Genomic DNA, 17,534 nt, shown 5'->3' with positions numbered 1-17,534 from the left:
TTTCTGAGCACCGCAGAGCCAAAGGATGCTCTCCCTCTAGAAATAAGATCCAATTTATAATGAGAGATGAATGTGTGCGAACTGGCCCAAGTCGCTGCCGCACAGATATCGTCTAACAGAACTCTTGACCAGAAAGCTGCAGAAGTGGCCATTGCTCTAGTGGAATGAGCCTTCAATACACCAGGAGGAGATAAACCTTTGTCCTTATAAACTTGTGCAATACAAAGAGTGATCCACCTTGCCAACGACACTTTCAAAACTGCTTTGCCCAAAAATGGTTTCGAAAAAGAGACAAACAACTGATTCGACTTCTGGAAGGGTTTAGTCCTATGGAGGTAAAAATGAAGCTGTCTATGGACATCCAATAAATGAAGCTTACTTTCACCTCTATTTTGGAAATTTGGGAAGAAGACTGGCAAATTTATAGACTGATTAATATTGGCTGCTGAGGACACCTTGGGAAGAAAGGAAGGGTTCGTATGCAGCGAAACCCTATCCTTGTGGAAAACCAAATAGGGGGCAAGGAAGATAAGGCCTGCAACTCTGAAACTCTCTTGGCTGACGTGATGGTGACCAAGAAGGCTGTTTTCCATGACAAAAACTTCATCGGAACTGAACCGGCTGGCTCGAAGGGGGGAGACGTCAAGGCCTGAAGGACTAAAGTCAGATCACAGGGGGGCACCGTTTCTTTAACTGGTGGTCGCAATAAAAAAGTGCCCTTCAGGAAATCTTTACACAATTTGGCAGAAGCCAGAGCAACCTTATTTTCACCCACATGAAAATTAGAGATGGCAGCCAGCTGAACCTTGATGGTAGAAGCACTTGCACCTGATTGAAATAGATCGGCCAGAAAATACAGTATGACTGGAATGGGGGCTGTAAATGGGTTCAGATTGCGCCGAGAGGCCCAAATGCAAAAACGTCTCCACTTGCTATTGTAGTTTCCTAGTGGAGGCTTTAAGAGAAGCTACCAGAATATTCTTAACAGGGGACGAACGTCCAGGAGTCCTGATGATCATGGGAACTGGAGCAGCCATGCCGTCAGCTTGAGACTGTCCAGGGTGGGCAGCGGCAAACCCGATGGGTGAGAAATCAGATCCGGGCATGGATCTAGAGTCCATGGAGGAGCGAACAGGTGAGACCATAGGAAGGGAAACCACACTTGATGCGACCAGAAGGGAGCTATGAGAATGACTTTGCACTGCAGCCGGCAAGCTCTCTGAAGGAACTTTGGAATAAGAGGTAATGGGGGATAAGCATACAGTAGCCCGGGAGGCCAAGCATGGACTAGAGCGTCCTTGGGGACATCCCCCGAAGGGGGGATCAGAGCGAAGAAGTTGCTGCACTTCATGTTGGAAGGAGATGCGAAGAGATCGCAGCAAGGTTGACCCCAAACACAGAAGATCTTCTCCGCCACTGATTGTTTCAGAAACCACTCATAAGGCAGAAGGATTGCTCTGCTGAGACTGTCCGCTAGAATGTTGGAGTGTCCCGGGATGTGTGTTGCTATGAGAAACCAGCTGGTGGATATGGCTCACTCCCAAACCCTCATGGCCTCGGGACAAAGGGGGTAGGATCGGGTCTCTCCCTGTTTGTTTATATACCAGACTACAGACATGTTGTCTGACTGAATGGCTACCGTCCCCGGAGGTAGGACAGGGTGGAAGGCCCTCAACACTGAAAGCACTGCCCTCATCTCCAGGACATTGTTGTGTAGCTTGGTCTCTGGAGGGGACCACGTGCCCTGGGCCTTTCTTCCCAGGAAGTGCTCCCCCCCCACCCGAGCTAGGAAGCATCTGTGGTCACCGTGGCCTGAGCCGGAGGGGCTAGAAAGCTGCACCCCATGAAAATGTCCGCTGATTGAAGCCACCATTGGAGTGACGTTCTGCATGTCCAATTGATGCGAATGTGGAAATTCATTGGAATGTCTAGCCAGGGACCATTGAACTGCTAGAGTCCACTGAAGGACTCTCATGTGAAGACGTGCAAGAGAGAGGATAGAGATTGCGGCTGCCATCGAACCCAGGGCCCTGAGAACATCGGCTGCTGTGACTACCGAGTGATCCAAGATAGCTGATACATGGAGTCTGAGATTTTCTATCCTTTCCGGGGTGAGAAAAATCTTTGACTGAATCGAATCCAACCTTGCCCCGATGAAGTCTATGATCTGAACCGGAGCCAGGTGGAACTTGTTGATATTGATCGTGATGCCTAACTTGTGAGCCAGACCGAGGAAGTAGTGTAGGGCCTGACACAAGAGATGTTTGGTGGATGCAGCGAAGAGCCAGTCGTCTAGGTAGAGGAATACCTGAATGCTTTGAAGTCTCACATGAGCTGCTACGACCGCCATAACCTTGGTGAACACCCTGGGGGCTGTGGTGAGACCAAAGGGTAGGGCTCTGAATTGAAAGTGACTGGCCCCTAGCCGGAAGCGTAGAAATCTCCTGGAGCTCCTGTGGACCTTGATGTGATAATAAGCGTCCTGGAGGTTTAATGAGCACATCCAGTCGCATTCTCTCAGAAACGGTAGAATGGACTATAGACTGACCATCCGGAATTTTTGTTTCTCAAGCGACAGGTTGAGGAGAGACAGGTCCAGAATGGGCCTTAGGTCCCCCGTCTTCTTTGGCACTAAAAAGAACCTGGTGTAGATGCCTGACCTGGATTGATCTGGGGGGACCAGCTTGATGGCTCATTTTTGTAGCAGCTTCGAAACCTCTAAGGCTGCAGCCTCCCTGTGAGCGGGTGGAACATCTGGAAAGCATACTGGAGTTATGGGACATGAAATGAAGGGGATAGAATATCCTCTGGATATGATGTTTAACGCCCAGCGGTCTGCAGTAATGGATTCCCATGCTGCTGGATGTAAGGAAAATCTTCCCCCGACTGCCTCCAGAGTAGAGCAGCTGGGCAACCCCTCAGGGTTGCTGTGCGGGTCTGTCAGAAAAAGGTTCCCTAGACCCGAAGTTTCTGGGATCCCCCTCTGCCTCTGGGATGGTGTCGGTCTTGTCCCCCTCTGCCTCTGGGGTACGAATATTCCTGAGTGTCACGAAAGGACTGTGATTTCCGGAACCACATATTCTTTTGCCCCTTTTGGTTCCTGGAATAGGACCATTGGGGGTTAGAGAAGCAGATTCCGACGGCTGACAAAGCCTTTCCGTCCTCCTCCTTTTTTTTTTTTTTTTGCAACTAACACGACGATCAATGCGAAGGGAGGAAAAAAAGGGAAAGGGATATGAATAGTAAGATACAAGCAGTAAAAATGGTTTTAGTCCCTTTATTCTTGGGCGGCCATGGTGGTGCAGTGGTTAGCACTGCTGCCTCACAGCAAGAGGTTCTCCGGTTCGATCCTTGGCTGGGGTGCCTTCTGTGCGGAGTTTGCATGTCCTCCCTGTGGTCGCGTGGATTTCCTCTGGGTGCTCCGGTTTCCTCCCACATCCCAAAGACATGCTGTAGGTGGACTGGACACTCTAAATTGGCCCTAGGTGTGAGTGTGTGCATGTGTGTGCCTTCTGTGGAAGGTTGGGTGCTGGGCTGGCAACTCGACACTTTAAAACTTCACTGCCAATCATGAGCGGACAGGTGATCCGCTGTGGCGACCCCTAACTGGGAAAAGCCGAAAGAAGAAGAAAGAATTCTTATATACACGTCACATATATCTTTATCAACCAAAGAAGGTGTGGACAATAATTAATAGTTGGAGGAATTTATCTCAGAGGGGAAGAGGGCAAGAGGTAAAGGAATAAGTTACTTCTCCTCATACACCAAAGTAATTTAGGGTTACCTGATCTGAAGGGATAATTTAGAGCTACACAGTTATGGCTCATATACATAACAAAAGCTAAAGATTGTAAATCCAAGTGGAAAAGGATAATGTTTAAACAGAAGGAGTTCAAGATGGAAAGAGAGACTAGGATCTTGGATGCAAGTTGTTAGAAAGAACAAGCATAGAAAATAATACATTTATAATGTAGCAGAAAATATTCTAAGATCTAAGCCAGCATAACTTCATTTAAGCAGCGTCACCTTTTTTTGTGCCATAGTCTGGTCCAAGGCAAAGCTCACACCTCTCAAGGAGCTCATGGTGGTTTTGCTTCCCCATTTTTTGTAACCTCACACAACTAAGCCCGATGGCACCCATACCTGCACCCATTTATGCCATTCATTTTGCAGTCTTGGGAGCTGGGGACTCCCCAGCAGGCGAGTGTCCTCCAGCTCATTTGTTCCTGGCTGAGAATCCCACATGAACTCATTCTCTTGCTGTGAGAGCTGGGTGGTAGGGAGCAGGCCAGTCTCTCCCCTAGTGCAGAAGCTCTTTCTTTCTCTGTTACAGCTGCCCTTTGAGTGTCCTCCTTAGCTCGCCGAGTGATTACACATGGAAGCCAGGGCTCCTCAGAGTAGACAACTAGACACCCACATGACAAGCCAGAACTGCTTCCCTTCCCCAGGATGGGCAAGCAGACAGTGGCCACTCACTCCTGTTTTATCCTGCGAGCTCCTATAGGCCCTCAAACTGCTATTCAAACTCAGAGTACATGTCACATTACAGTCAGGGCTTTATCCCTTCATGCCACAGAATGGCCATTTCTGCTTCATCGTTTACAAGGATTTACTATAGGAAAACAGTTACTTCAATGCCCTTGATATAGTGGTGATTATAAAAGTCAATAAAACGGGAACTCATGGAGTATAGAAAAGTTACAGTAGAAAACAATATGGAACAGTGACATCAGTTGGTGAGTTACAACACTAAATGTAAATGGTAGCAAGAAGGAGCTACACTGATGAAAGATCCCCTGTTTTATGAGCACATCTTCACTGCCATGTGGAAATGTTGATGGTGAAGAGTGAGAAAAGATGTTAATAACATAACTGCTACAAAAATGTTTTTCTGGGACTAGCCCGACAGCAGTAGGTATACAACGAAAGTTATGTACTTACCATAACGGTAGATCACTGTTGTCTGCTTCTGTCCTTAACTGATGGGTCTTTGGATTTGAATGGCTCCAACTTCGTCCACTCTCCAGAATTTTGCATCTATGGCTCAGGCTCCTCCCCTTAATCATATTTCCCATCCTAACATCGAATGAGTTTACTCACTTCCTAGAACAATGACAAATATACCCATGCAATAGGAACAATTACTGAAAATGCATACAGGTACTCCTGAGTAACAGATTATAGAGATAATATGACTATTCTCCCAAGAGATCAGGGTAGTTGCTCCAGAACCAAGGAATTTTGAAAAGAGATTTGGTTGTAGGGTTGAAAGGAAGGAAGCTGAGGAGCATGAAAGCAGACAACATGGATCTATCATTATGGAAAATACATAACTTTTGTACCCGATGTTGTCTCTTCTACTTGTCCTGAACTGATGAGACAGAGTCCCCAGCTACTCCAAACCTTGGGAGATCTCATGAAAAGATTTTCTGGAGAATGGCTGAACCAAAAGGCTTCTCTGGACCTAGAATGCAAATCCAGTTTGTAGTGAGCTATGAAGGTGTGGAAATTAGACCAAGTAGCTGCTGCACAAATGTCATCAACTGGTACTCTGGAGTAAAAAAGCAGGTGTAGTAGTGATTGTCCCAGTAGACGGAACCTTGGGAGTGCCAGGCAGAGACATGCCCCTCTCCATATATTCATGGGAAATGCATTCAGATAGCCATTTGGAAAGAGTTAGTTTTGAAACCCTTTACCCAGTTTAGCAGAACAGGATACATAGAATTTTTTTCAGTCTAATATTCTTGGTAACCCAGCCACTGGGGATGCACAAGCCAGTGCATTTCTTTGTGCCGGTCCCAAGCCCGGATAAATGGGGAAAGTTGCATCAGGAAGGGCATCTGGCATAAAACATCTGCCAAATGAGATATGCGGAAACCAATACAGATTTACATACCAGATAAGTCGAGGCCTGGGTTAATAACGAACGCCACCAGTACTGTTAGCTGACAGGGTGCTGGTGGAAATTGGACCACTGTTGGCTGAAGGAGGAGAAGAAGAAGAGGGGGAAGGCATGCCCGAAGGCAGGAAGAGAGGGAAAAAGGTTAGGAGTGTGGTAGTGAGGGTAGGAACTTTTAATGTTGACAGCATGACTGGTATAGGGAGAGAGCTAGCTGATATGATGGACAGAAGGAAGGTTGCTATATTGTGTGTACAAGAGACCAGGAGGAATGGATGTAAGGCCAGGTGTATTGGAGGTCTGTTCAAGTTGTTGTATCATGGTGTGGATGGGAGGAGAAATGGGGTAGAGGTTATACTGAAGGAATGGCATACCAAGAGTGTTTTGGAGGTGAAAAGAGTGTCGGATAGAGTGATGTTTATGAAGCTGAAAATTGATGATGTAATGATGAATGTTGTTAGTGCATATGCTCCGCAAGTTGGGTGTGCGACGGATGAGAAAGAAAAATTTTGGAGTGAGTTGAATGAAGTGGTGATGACTGTACCCAAGGGTGGGAGAGTGGTGATCGGAGCAGATTTTAATGGGCGTGTTGGTGAAGGGAACAGAGCGGATGAGGAAGTGATGGGTAGTTATGGTGTTAAGGAAAGGAATGCAGAAGGTCAGATGGTAGTGGATTTTGCAAAAAGGATGGACATGGCTGTGGTGAATACGTATTTTAACAAGAGGGAGGAGCATAGGGTGACATACAAGAGTGGAGGGAGATGCACACAGGTGGATTGTATCCTATGCAGGAGGGCCAGTTTGAAGGAGATTGGAGACTGTAAAGTGGTGACGGGGGAAAGTGTAGTTAGGCAGCATAGAATGGTGGTCTGTAGAATGACATTGGTGATCAAGAAGAGGAGGAGGAGTGTGAGGGCAGCACCAAGGATCAAATGGTGGAAATTGAAAAAGGGTGATTGTGAGGTGGAGTTCAGGGAAGAGTTAAGACAGGCACTGGGTGGCAGTAAGTGTTACCGAATATCTGGGTAACTACAGCAGAGCTAATAAGGGAGACTGCTAGAAAGGTGCTTGGTGTGACATCTGGACAGAGGAAGGAAGACAAGGAGACCTGGTGGTGGAATGAGAAAGTACAGGAGAGTATACGGAGAAAGAGTTTGGCGAAGAAGAAGTGGGATTGTCAGAGAGATGTAGAAAGTAGACAGGAGTATAAGGAGATGAGGTGCATGGTAAAAAGAGAGGTGGCAAAGGCTAAGGATAAGGCATATAGAGAGTTGCATGAAAGGTTGGACACTAAGGAGGGAGAAAAGGACCTGTACCGATTGGCTAGACAGAGAGACCGAGCTAGTAAAGATATGCAGCAGGTAAGGGTGATAAAGGATAATGAGGGAAATGTACTCACTAGTGAGGAGAATGTGTTGAACAGATGGAAGGAGTACTTTGAGTGGCTGATGAATGAAGAGAATGAGAGAGAGAGAAGGCTGGATGATGTGGGGATAGTGAATTAGGAAGTGCAATGTATTATCAAGGCGGAAGTAAGGATAGCTGTGAAGAGGATGAAGAATGGAAAGGCTGTTGGTCCAGATGACATACCTGTGGAAGCTTGGAGGTGTTTAGGAGAAATGGCAGTGGAATTTTTAACCAGATTGTTTAATGAAATCTTGGAAAGTGAGAGGATGCCTGAGGAGTGGAGAAAAAGTGTTTTGGTACCGATTTTTAAGAATAAGGGTGATGTGCAGAGCTGTAGTAACTACAGAGGGATAAAACTGATCAGTCACAGCATGAAATTATGGGAAAGAGTAGTGGAAGCTAGGTTAAGAAGGGAGGTGATGACTAGTGATCAGCAGTATGGTTTCATGCCGGGAAAGAGCACTACAGATGCGATGTTTGCTCTGAGATTGTTGATGGAGAAGTAAAGAGGAGGTCAGAAGGAGTTGCATTGTGTCTTTGTGGACTTAGAGAAAGTATATGACAGGGTGCCTAGAGAGGAGTTGTGGCATTTTATGAGGAAGTCGGGAGTGGCAGAGAAGTATGTAAGAGTGGTACAGGATATGTACAAGGGTAGTGTGACAGCGGTGAGATCTGCAGTGGGAGTGACAAACGTGTTTAAGGTGGATGTGGGATTACATCAAGGATCAGCTCTGAGCCCTTTCTTATTTGCGCTGGTGATGGACAGGTTGACAGACGAGATCAGACAGGAGTCCCTGTGGACTATGATGTTTGCCGATGACATTGTGATATGTAGTGAGAGTAGGAAACAGCTTGAGGAGACCCTGGAGAGGTGGAGATATGCTATAGAAAGGAGAGGAATGAAGGTCAGCCGGACTAAGATGGAATATATGTGTGTGAATGAAAGGGAGGATAGAGGAATGGAGAGGATGCAGGGAGTAGAGCTGGCGAAGGTGGATGAGTTTAAATATTTGGGATCAACAGTTCAGAGTAATGATGAGTGTGGAAGAGAGGTGAAGAAGAGTACAGGCAGGGTGGAGTGGGTACCAGTAAGAGTGAAAGGGAAGGTCTGCAAAAGGGTAGTGAGACCAGCTATGTTATATGGGTTGGAGACAATGGCATTGACAAAAAGGCAGGAGTCAGAGCTGGATGTGGCAGAGTTAAAGATGTTAAGATTTGCACTGGGTGTGACGAGGATAGACGGGGTTAGGAATAAGTATATTAGAGGGTCAGCCCAGGTTGGACAGTTTGGAGACAAAGCCATAGAGATGAGATTGCGTTGGTTTGGACATGTGCTGAGGAGGAATGCTGGGTATATTGGGAAAAGATTGCTAAGGATGAAGATGCCAGGTAAGAGGAAAAGAGGAAGGCCTAAGATAAGGTTTATGGATGTGGTTAGAGAGGACATGCAGGTGGTTGGTGTGACAGCAAGCTGCAGAGGACAGGAAGAAATGGAAACAGGTGATCCACTGTGGTGACCCCTAACTGGGAAATGCTGAAAGAAGAAGACGAAGAAGATCTAATATTCTTGGTATGGTGCAAATAAATCTGATCTGTTAGTGCACTTCCAAAAGATGTAGCATGTACTCTCCTTTATTGGAAAAATGGGGAAAGAAAACTGGAAGACTGATGGCTTGGTTCAATGAGAGATCTGAAGCTACCTTGGGAAGAAAAGAAGGGTTGAGCCTCAGCAATACCCTGTCCTTGTGAAACACCAAATATGGAGATTAGAAGAAAAGGAGTGTGAAGTTCTGAGATCCTGCAGGTAGAAGTAACCACCACAAGAAAGTGTTTTCCAGCAAAAATATTTAAATTCAAGTGTAGCTGCAGGTTCAAATGGAGGTCTGATTAATGCCTGAAGAATCGTGACATCCCAGGTTGGATAAGGATCCCTGAGGGAAGCCGAAGGAAGAAAGTTCACCTTAAGAAGGACAACTTCAAGGAAGCAAATGGAGTTTGATTTTATCCTATATGAAAGCTGGAAATGGCCATCAACTGGACGTTGACTACAGAATAGCTAGCTGAATCCTGAAAAAAGGCCAGACAGAATATCCAGGATAGCAAGAAGAGGAGATGAGAAAGGATCTGTCCTTGCTGGATGCCCAAATAGAACATTTTTTATACTTACTTCTGTATACTTTTCTGGTAAAAGGTCTCTGTGAAGAAGTCAAGAGATGTACAACCTGTGATGAAAGCCTGGACTGTCTAATCAAAGGAACTGGAGAAACCATGTGGTTAACTTGAGGCTTGCAATGTCTGTGTGAGGCATCCCAGATGGGCAAAAGAGAAGGTCTGGAGTTGGGTCCAACACCTATGGTGGGTGGATCAGATGAGACTAAAGAATGGGAAACCACACCTGTCAAGGTCAAATGGGGGCACTGAGAATCACTGTCGCCTTCCTCCACATTGTTTTTTGCAGAAACTTCAATATGTGAGGAGTGGGAGGATAAGCATTCAGGAGACCCACAGCCCAAACTGTGGACCAGAACATCCCTTGGGAACCCTCCCTCTTGGGGGATCAGGGCAAAGTAACTCCTGCATTTGGTGTTGGAGGGGGGTGGCAAACAGATTGCAGCAAGGTTGGCCCCAGTGGTTGAAAATATGCTCCACCACTACTGCACTGAGGGACCACTCATGATGTGGAAGAATAGATCTGCTCAGGATGTCTGCTAAGGCAGTGGACTTTCCCAGGATGTGCTTTGCTGATAGAAAGTGGTGGGAAGACATTAACCACTGCCAAACTCTAATGGCCTCTCGATACAGCAGGTAAGAACGTGTTCCCCCTTGCTTGTTGATGTACCAAACCACTGACGTATTGTCTGTTTGTATGGCAATCACACCCTTGGAATCCAGAAAAGCCTGCCATGCTAGCAGAACTACCCTCATTTTCAGGACACTGATGTGAAGACTGGCCTCTGTGTTTTTTTCATGAAATGACCCCCACCTCACCACAGTTGGGAAGTGTCTGTGGTCACTGTGGCCTGGAGGGAAGGATGAACAAAAGGTCAACCCTGAGAAAGTATTGGAGAGTTCATCCTCCACTGAATATGACTTCTGCAAATCTGGTCTTTTAATTCCCCAGGTTTAAATGAACACTAACATAAATTGTGTTTTGAAACTTAAACACTGTAATGGTTAGAGGTGACAACAGGCCACTTTTCAAACGAACATGTTTTACATTTTACATATTATATTTCATATTCATATTTTTAAATACATTTTTACATTTAATGGAATTACTGTGATAATTGAAGGCTTGGGTTATGAGATTTAAACTTTATATACTTTTTTGCAACACTTTTTATAACATTTTTAATGTTATTTTTATTGATTAATTAAACAAATAATTACTACTTGTGGCAATTAAGGAAATGCTACTTATATGCAAGAAGCAGGAAGTGATGTTAGTTCTGAGGAAGTCCTGCACTGGCAGGACGAAAGCACTTAACTTATTTCAATACTGCAATTTATTTTTAATAAAGGTTTATTGGTTTCCAAGTCCTGATATTCCACTGTTTGCTTTACCTCTGGATATTTATTTCGATACTAGTTACCATGTCATGTGGAAATCTGTGTGAGGCACAGGGGAAAGTTCATTGGTTGAAATCTCATTGACCACGGGACTGCAAGAGTTCATTGTAACATTCTTATGTAAAATCTGTCTTGCATGAGTACAGTGATTGACGTTACCATCAAGTATAGAAGCATCAAAATGCATCTGACTGGGGGCTTTTGATGGGAGAAAACTGACTATATTTGATGTCAAAGGGTGTGCATCCTTAATTCTTGTAATCTGGCTGTCTGCAACATGGTATCTAGATGGGCCCCAATGAACATCATTTGGATCAGTTGCACTTCTGTCTTTGTGAGGCTGACGGTTATTCCTAACTGGGAACATACCTGAAAGCAAAAAGTCTCTGGATTGTATAAAATTCCTGGTGAGAGCAGTTATGAGCCAGTCATCCAGAAATGGGAACACTTAGAAACCCTGCAGTCTGAGATGAACTGCAACCACTGCCTTACATTTGATGAACACCTGAGGAGCTGTGGTGAGACCAAAGAGCAGGGCTCTGAACTAGAAGTGACTGGCTCCCAGATGAAAGTGGAGGAACCTCCTGGAATGTCTGTCAATTTTTATGAGATGGTATGCATAATGGAAGTCTATCAAGCACATCCAATCATCCTTTCTGAATAATGATAGAATGAAATGAATTATGACCATCAAGAATTTTGTCCATTTTTTATACTGATTCAGGTGACTGATGTCTTGAATGGGCCTATGGTTCCCATTTTTCTTCGACACCAAAAAGAACCTTGAGTAAACTACAGCACCATCCTGGTCTGGTGGAAACTCCTGGATGTTACATTTGTCTAGTAGCTTTTTACTTACTGTGCTGCTGTCTTCAATCATATGGATGGAACAATCGTGACATTTTCTTGAGTAAGAGGATGACAAAGGAAAGGAATTGTATAGCCTCTGTTTATGATACTCTGCACCCATACATCTTGGGTGATGGTTCTCCAGGCCAAAGGGTGGAGAGAACAGTATCCCTGCTGTAAAGACCTGTCAGAGAAGAAAACCCAAAAACCTTGATTTTGCAGTCCACCTCTGCCACTGGGGTGATGTCCATTATGATTACACCCCCTCTGACTCTGGGGTGGTCTACCACTAGAAGCATCAGTGGCAAAGCTTTGAGACTTGGAGAACCACAATTTTTTACCTCATTTTTGGATTCTGGAGAAGGTCCATTGAGGGGTAGAAAAGCAGATTCCAATTGCAAAGTCTTGCCATTCTGTTCACTTCTAGAAAGCATTTCTATCTTGAAGTATTCCATGAAGTCAGAGGTGCATCCAAGCATGCTGATGAATAGCTATTCTGGCGCCTGCTTCTCTCAACCTGTCATCAGCTGCATTAGAAATAAGGAGACACAATGCCTGTACTGAGAAGTTTTCTGTATTGTCTTTAAATGTGGAGGAATGTAAATTGTTTTATGACTTCCACCATCTGCCAAAAGAGCTGAGGTCTATGTATTTTCACAGGTAGATGCTAAATACTATGAGCTGCTACCAATGGTTGTTTTGGGGCATGGAAACTAGGAGTCAGATGACAAGAAATTATGTCATTCTGCAAGCTATCCCAGCCGTAATATTTGAGATATTAATGTGAGATGTCTCTGTGAGAGACAGCATTCTGTATTCTGTCTTTGACCTGATAACAACTAAAGATCCATTCACCACATCTGCCTTGCTTTATAGTAAGTAACTCAACTAGGGTAAGGTAATTCTCTTAGATTCAGTCAGGAATATAGTGAAGCATAGTTTAGATGTTTTTCTCTACTTAGTTGAGACTGTCCTACAATGTTGTTTAAATATTTCCTGTGATTTTGAACTCTGATGTCACTGTAAATACATACTGTGTATTTTCTTATTCTTTTATTGTTTATTATTAAATATATTTAAACCTTTCATTGTGGCTGAATCTGTCAAGAGATATTTAAGTTCTGAGAGTACTTGCATATTTATTTAATGACACTGTGGGCCACTCCTAATAGCCTTGCTCCTGGGTCAAACTACCATTTGTATTAATAGTAACGTTACACAGTAAGACTGGACACCCTTTGTTAAGGGCCTTAAAGTAGGTGATAAGGAGCTGGCTGGTGGCAGTGATAGCTACCTTATAGTCTGGGCAAAAGGGGGCATAGCTAGTACACCTGTGCCACCCTTTCCCAGGTGTGTGTGTGCGTGTGTGTGTGTGTGTCAGCTACTTGGGAAGGGATACAAAGCACTGGCTGGACAGAGCAGGTGCTGGAGGTCTTGGCTTGGCCACTCAGCTGAGATTTCAATTCTATAACTATGTCAGTGGGGAGTCTTAGTGGGAATCTGGAGAAAGAGGGAGAAACCAGCCTCAAACTGACTGTGGTCTTTGTGTGCCCTTAAGGAAAATTGCACTTGAAGCAGAAAACTGCTGTTGACAGTGTGTGTACCTTGTCATCCTCCAAGTCTACATCCCCCACTGGTGCCAGTGGTGAGGATTGAGGCTTCTTGATTACTGGTCCAGTTGAGGGGGTGTCACAAATATTACCAGCTTTAGAATTCACCTTCAGAAACTCACTAAGAAGCAGCAGTTTAGAAGCAGACACTTAAAATAGGGGAGATTCTACATCAAAAACATTTTGATGATACAAACATTTTAAAATGAATTGCAGATCAGCAGGAACAGCATTAAGACTTTCAAAATATTAATGGTTTAAATTAGTTCAAGAGGTCCATATTACTTAGAACAAAAGTTGATGAATTCTGATAGCAACATGTTGGGTGTTGGAAAAACTGTAATGTATTCCTCAAAGCAAGGGTAATAGATGCACAGCATTCTACCAGCAGAAATCTTAGAAACAAAAACAGTGAAGGTTTTGGGGAGTAAGCACCTGGATGTCAATTACTTCTGTCAAGTTTAAGCCTATACTTCAAAGAACTATTACTGAGGCATCATCTCTATGTTTAGTAGAGGCAAATTACGCATCACAGAATCACTCCATTTACGACAAAATGATACACATTTAACACTAGCTCTTCTTCTTTACCATGCAGTGTGACTGAACTGGACTTGAAGTTTAAACAATATCATTGCAGAATTTCTTCAGGGTATTGTAACAATCAATACTTTTATATAAAGCTCTCTCACAGATTTGGTATAGCAATTTAAAGCCATGACGTATACATGATGACTATAAATCTTGCTGAACAATGAAGTTAGGAACAAGTTAAAAAAAAATATTTATGGAAGGTAAATTAACATAAGAAACTTAAATCAGTTCAGAAGAATTACTAGTCTGTGTGTAAACAAAACTTCTTGGGTATGAAACATCACATTTTTAGGAAAGCAGTTTGAAGACAGCAAAGACAAAAAGCCTATAAGAAACCAAAAGCCAGAAAAATGATACAAAACAAAACATTTATTGATCATTTCACTGCAGGTGACCTGAAGAACCTCAAGGATGAAGAAAGCTATGATAAAATTTAGATTGTTAACTGACCGGTGGTTGCCGTACTGTTACATGTTGACTTAAGTCAGGTGTTTCAAAAGCAGTGTGCTCCCTGGATAGGGCTTGTTCTTCAAATTCATCCTGCATTCTAAAATCAAACAAATATTTGTTAAAGTTGTTTGGTGTTTAATTTTAATTCTATTAACTTCTTTTTCTACAGCAAGGCAACCCTAAAAATGGTCTAATACTTACTAGTGAAGCTAAAATCTATACAAAATAAAAATGTGTTCAAGTCAAGAACTACAGTGAGATACTCACCATAACAGTAGATGACTGATTTCCTTTTGTTTCTTTTCTGTGGGCATACCATATGGGTACTTCCAGTCTCCCTTGTAATCCAGTCATTCATCTATCCAGCAGTGAAATGTTTGACTTTTTCTCTTTACTTGCAATGTATAAAATGGCCACTAGATGTTAGTTGCATAATACATAGCAGAGCTAGAAATGATCTGATTTTCAGCAAATCTCCAGAATGACCAAGATAATCTTGCTCTGTCTTGCAAGACAATAAATTATATAATACACACGCAAACATGCATGGATCTTTTCATGTAGCCCTTTTCCACAGGACAAATATAGGCAGCTATCCTAGTACTTATATCCTTCCAGGTGGAAAATGCCCATACAAAAACAGCAAACTAAGAAAAAAAAAACATTTTAGAACATCTACAGGAATTTTCCTTCTGAAATGAAGGAAAACTAAATATTCCAAGTTTTGTAAATAGTACAGTCATTGCATCAAAAAAAAAAAAGAAACACACACCTCAGTACAGCTCTCCCCCCACCACCAGCACAATCATGTTCACAGGAACATAGCTTATCTTTGTTCTGCAAGGTGGATTTTCAACCTACAAAAAATATTTTTCACTGTTGACAATATGTAAGACTGCAACTTGGCTTGTAAGATTTCCCCTTCTATCCAGTCTCGATGGTTCTCCATCTTACTTTAAAAAATGATCTCTGTTCTGCTAGGTGGATCTTTAACCTGCAAAAAATATTTTTCACTGTTGACAGTATGTGATTGCCAGTTGGTAAGCCACTAAAATCATCAGTATCACTGAACTTGAAGGCAATGCTACTGCTAAAGAAAAAGGACACTTTATATGCTAATGTACTTCACTTTAATACATATGGCTTTCTTAACCACGAGCAGCTTGTCCTGGCTTTAATTTCATTCTTGTAATGCTTCCTTTAATTCACAATTTCACCCTACCACATTGCAGTATACTCTACATTTCTCCAAATGACTACACTCTACTAATATCTTAACCTTTCTCCATCTCCATGATAAAGGACAATCCTGCTTGGAATCTCCAGCATGACATTTCAACTCATCTATTTCTCCTCTCAGTGTACTTCGTTCTCCTTTAACATCATTTCCTTTTCATTCAGCTATAACTCCCTTTAACTACTCCACAGCCCTCCCAGTTTAACATGTTATTATTTTGCATCTTCACGTCTCTACTACTCATTTTATGTCCCCTTACTACATGCAGTGGATATAAAAAGTTTACACACCCCTGTTAAAATGCCCGTTTTTTGTGCTATAAAAAAACGAGACCACAATAAATCATTTCAAAACTTTTCTCACCTTTAATGTGACCTATAACCTGTATAATTTAATTGAAAAACAAATCTGTTAGGGGGGAAAAATATAAAAAATAAAAAAAAAACGTACAATAAGTGTGCACACCTTTAAACTAATACTTTGGTGAATCACCTTTTGATTTAATTACAGCATTCAGTCTTCTTGGGTAGGCGTCCATCAGCATGGCACATCTTGACTTGGCAATATTTGCCCACTCTTCTTTGCAAAAGCGCTCCAAATCTGTCAGCTTGAGAGGGCATCTCTTGTGCACAGCCCTCTTCAGGTCACCTCAGATTTTCTAATGGATTTAGGTCTGGGCTCTAGCTGGGATATTCCAAAACTTTAATTTTCTTCTGGTGAAGCCATTCTTTTGTTGATTTGGATGTATGCTTGGGGTCACTGTCAGGTTGAAAGGTGAAATTCCTCTTCATCTTCAGCTTTCTAGCACACGACCTGAAGGTTTTAGGCCAAAAGTGACTAGTATTTGGAACTGTTCATAATTCCCTCCATCTTGACTAAAGCCCCAGTTCCAGCTGAAGAAAAGCAACTCCCAAAGCATGATACTGTCACCACTATGCTTTACCATGGGGATGGTGTTCTTTTGGTGATGCAAAGTGTTGTTTTTGCACCAAATGTACCTTTTGGAATTGTGGCCAAAAAGTTCAACCTCGGTCTCATCAGACCATAACACATTTTACCAAATACTTTTGGGAGACTCGATGTATTGTTTTACAAAATTTAGCCGGGCCTGGATGTTTTTCTGTGTAAGAAAAGGCTTCTGTCTTGCAACCCTACCCCATAGCCCAGACATATGGAGACTACGGGAGATTGTTGTCACATATAGCACACAACCAGTACTTGCCAGAAATTCCTGCAGCTCCTTCAGTGTTGCTGTAGGTCTCTTGGCAACATCCCTGACCAGTTTTTGTCTTATCTTTTCATCAGTTTTGGAGGGAAGTCCAGTTCTTTGCAATGTCACTGTTGTCCCATATCTTCTCCACTTTTTGATGACTGTCTTCACTGTGTTCCATGGTATACCCAATGCTGTGGAAATTTTTTGTACCCTTCTCCTAACTGATACCTTTCAACAATGAAATCTCTTTGATGCTTTGTAAGCTCTCTGCGAACCATGGCTTTTGCTGTAGTAGGCAACTAAGTAAATGTCAGGAAAATACTACTAGGACAGCTGAACTTTAGTTGAGGTTAATCAGAGTCACTTTAATTGATGGCAGGTGTGTACCCAAGAAGACTGAATGCTGTAATTAAATCAAAAGGTGCTTCAACAAAGTATTAGTTTAAGAGTGTGCACAGTTATGCAACCTTTTTTATTTTTTATATTTTTCCCCTAACAGATTTGTTTGTTTTTCAATGGAATTGTACAGGTTATAGGTCACATTAAAGTTGGGAAAAGTTTTGAAATGATCTATTGTGGTTTCATTTTTTTTATATCACAAAAAACTGGCATTTTAAGAGGGGTGTGTAAACTTTTTATATCCACTGTACCATTTTACTCTCATATTTTACACACACACACACACACACACACACACACACACAC

General features: G+C 42.9%; 1 protein-coding gene across 2 annotated transcripts in view; it reads right to left on the bottom strand.

Annotated features, from left to right (window-relative positions):
- Positions 1 to 17,534, bottom strand: part of LOC122804338 (spectrin beta chain, erythrocytic-like) — a 2,132,081-nt gene that overhangs the window by 263,060 nt on the left and 1,851,487 nt on the right. For both annotated transcript variants that reach the window (XM_044074141.1, XM_044074142.1), the window contains one exon: positions 14,380 to 14,476. In XM_044074141.1, coding sequence (XP_043930076.1) covers positions 14,380 to 14,476 — 97 coding nt within the window. The remainder of the gene's footprint in view (positions 1 to 14,379; positions 14,477 to 17,534) is intronic.

This window comes from Protopterus annectens, chromosome 6.part0, assembly GCF_019279795.1.
Source record: "Protopterus annectens isolate FY-2018-M chromosome 6.part0, PAN1.0, whole genome shotgun sequence".
NCBI lineage: Eukaryota > Metazoa > Chordata > Ceratodontiformes > Protopteridae > Protopterus > Protopterus annectens.
This window is presented reverse-complemented; position numbering and strand designations above follow the sequence as displayed.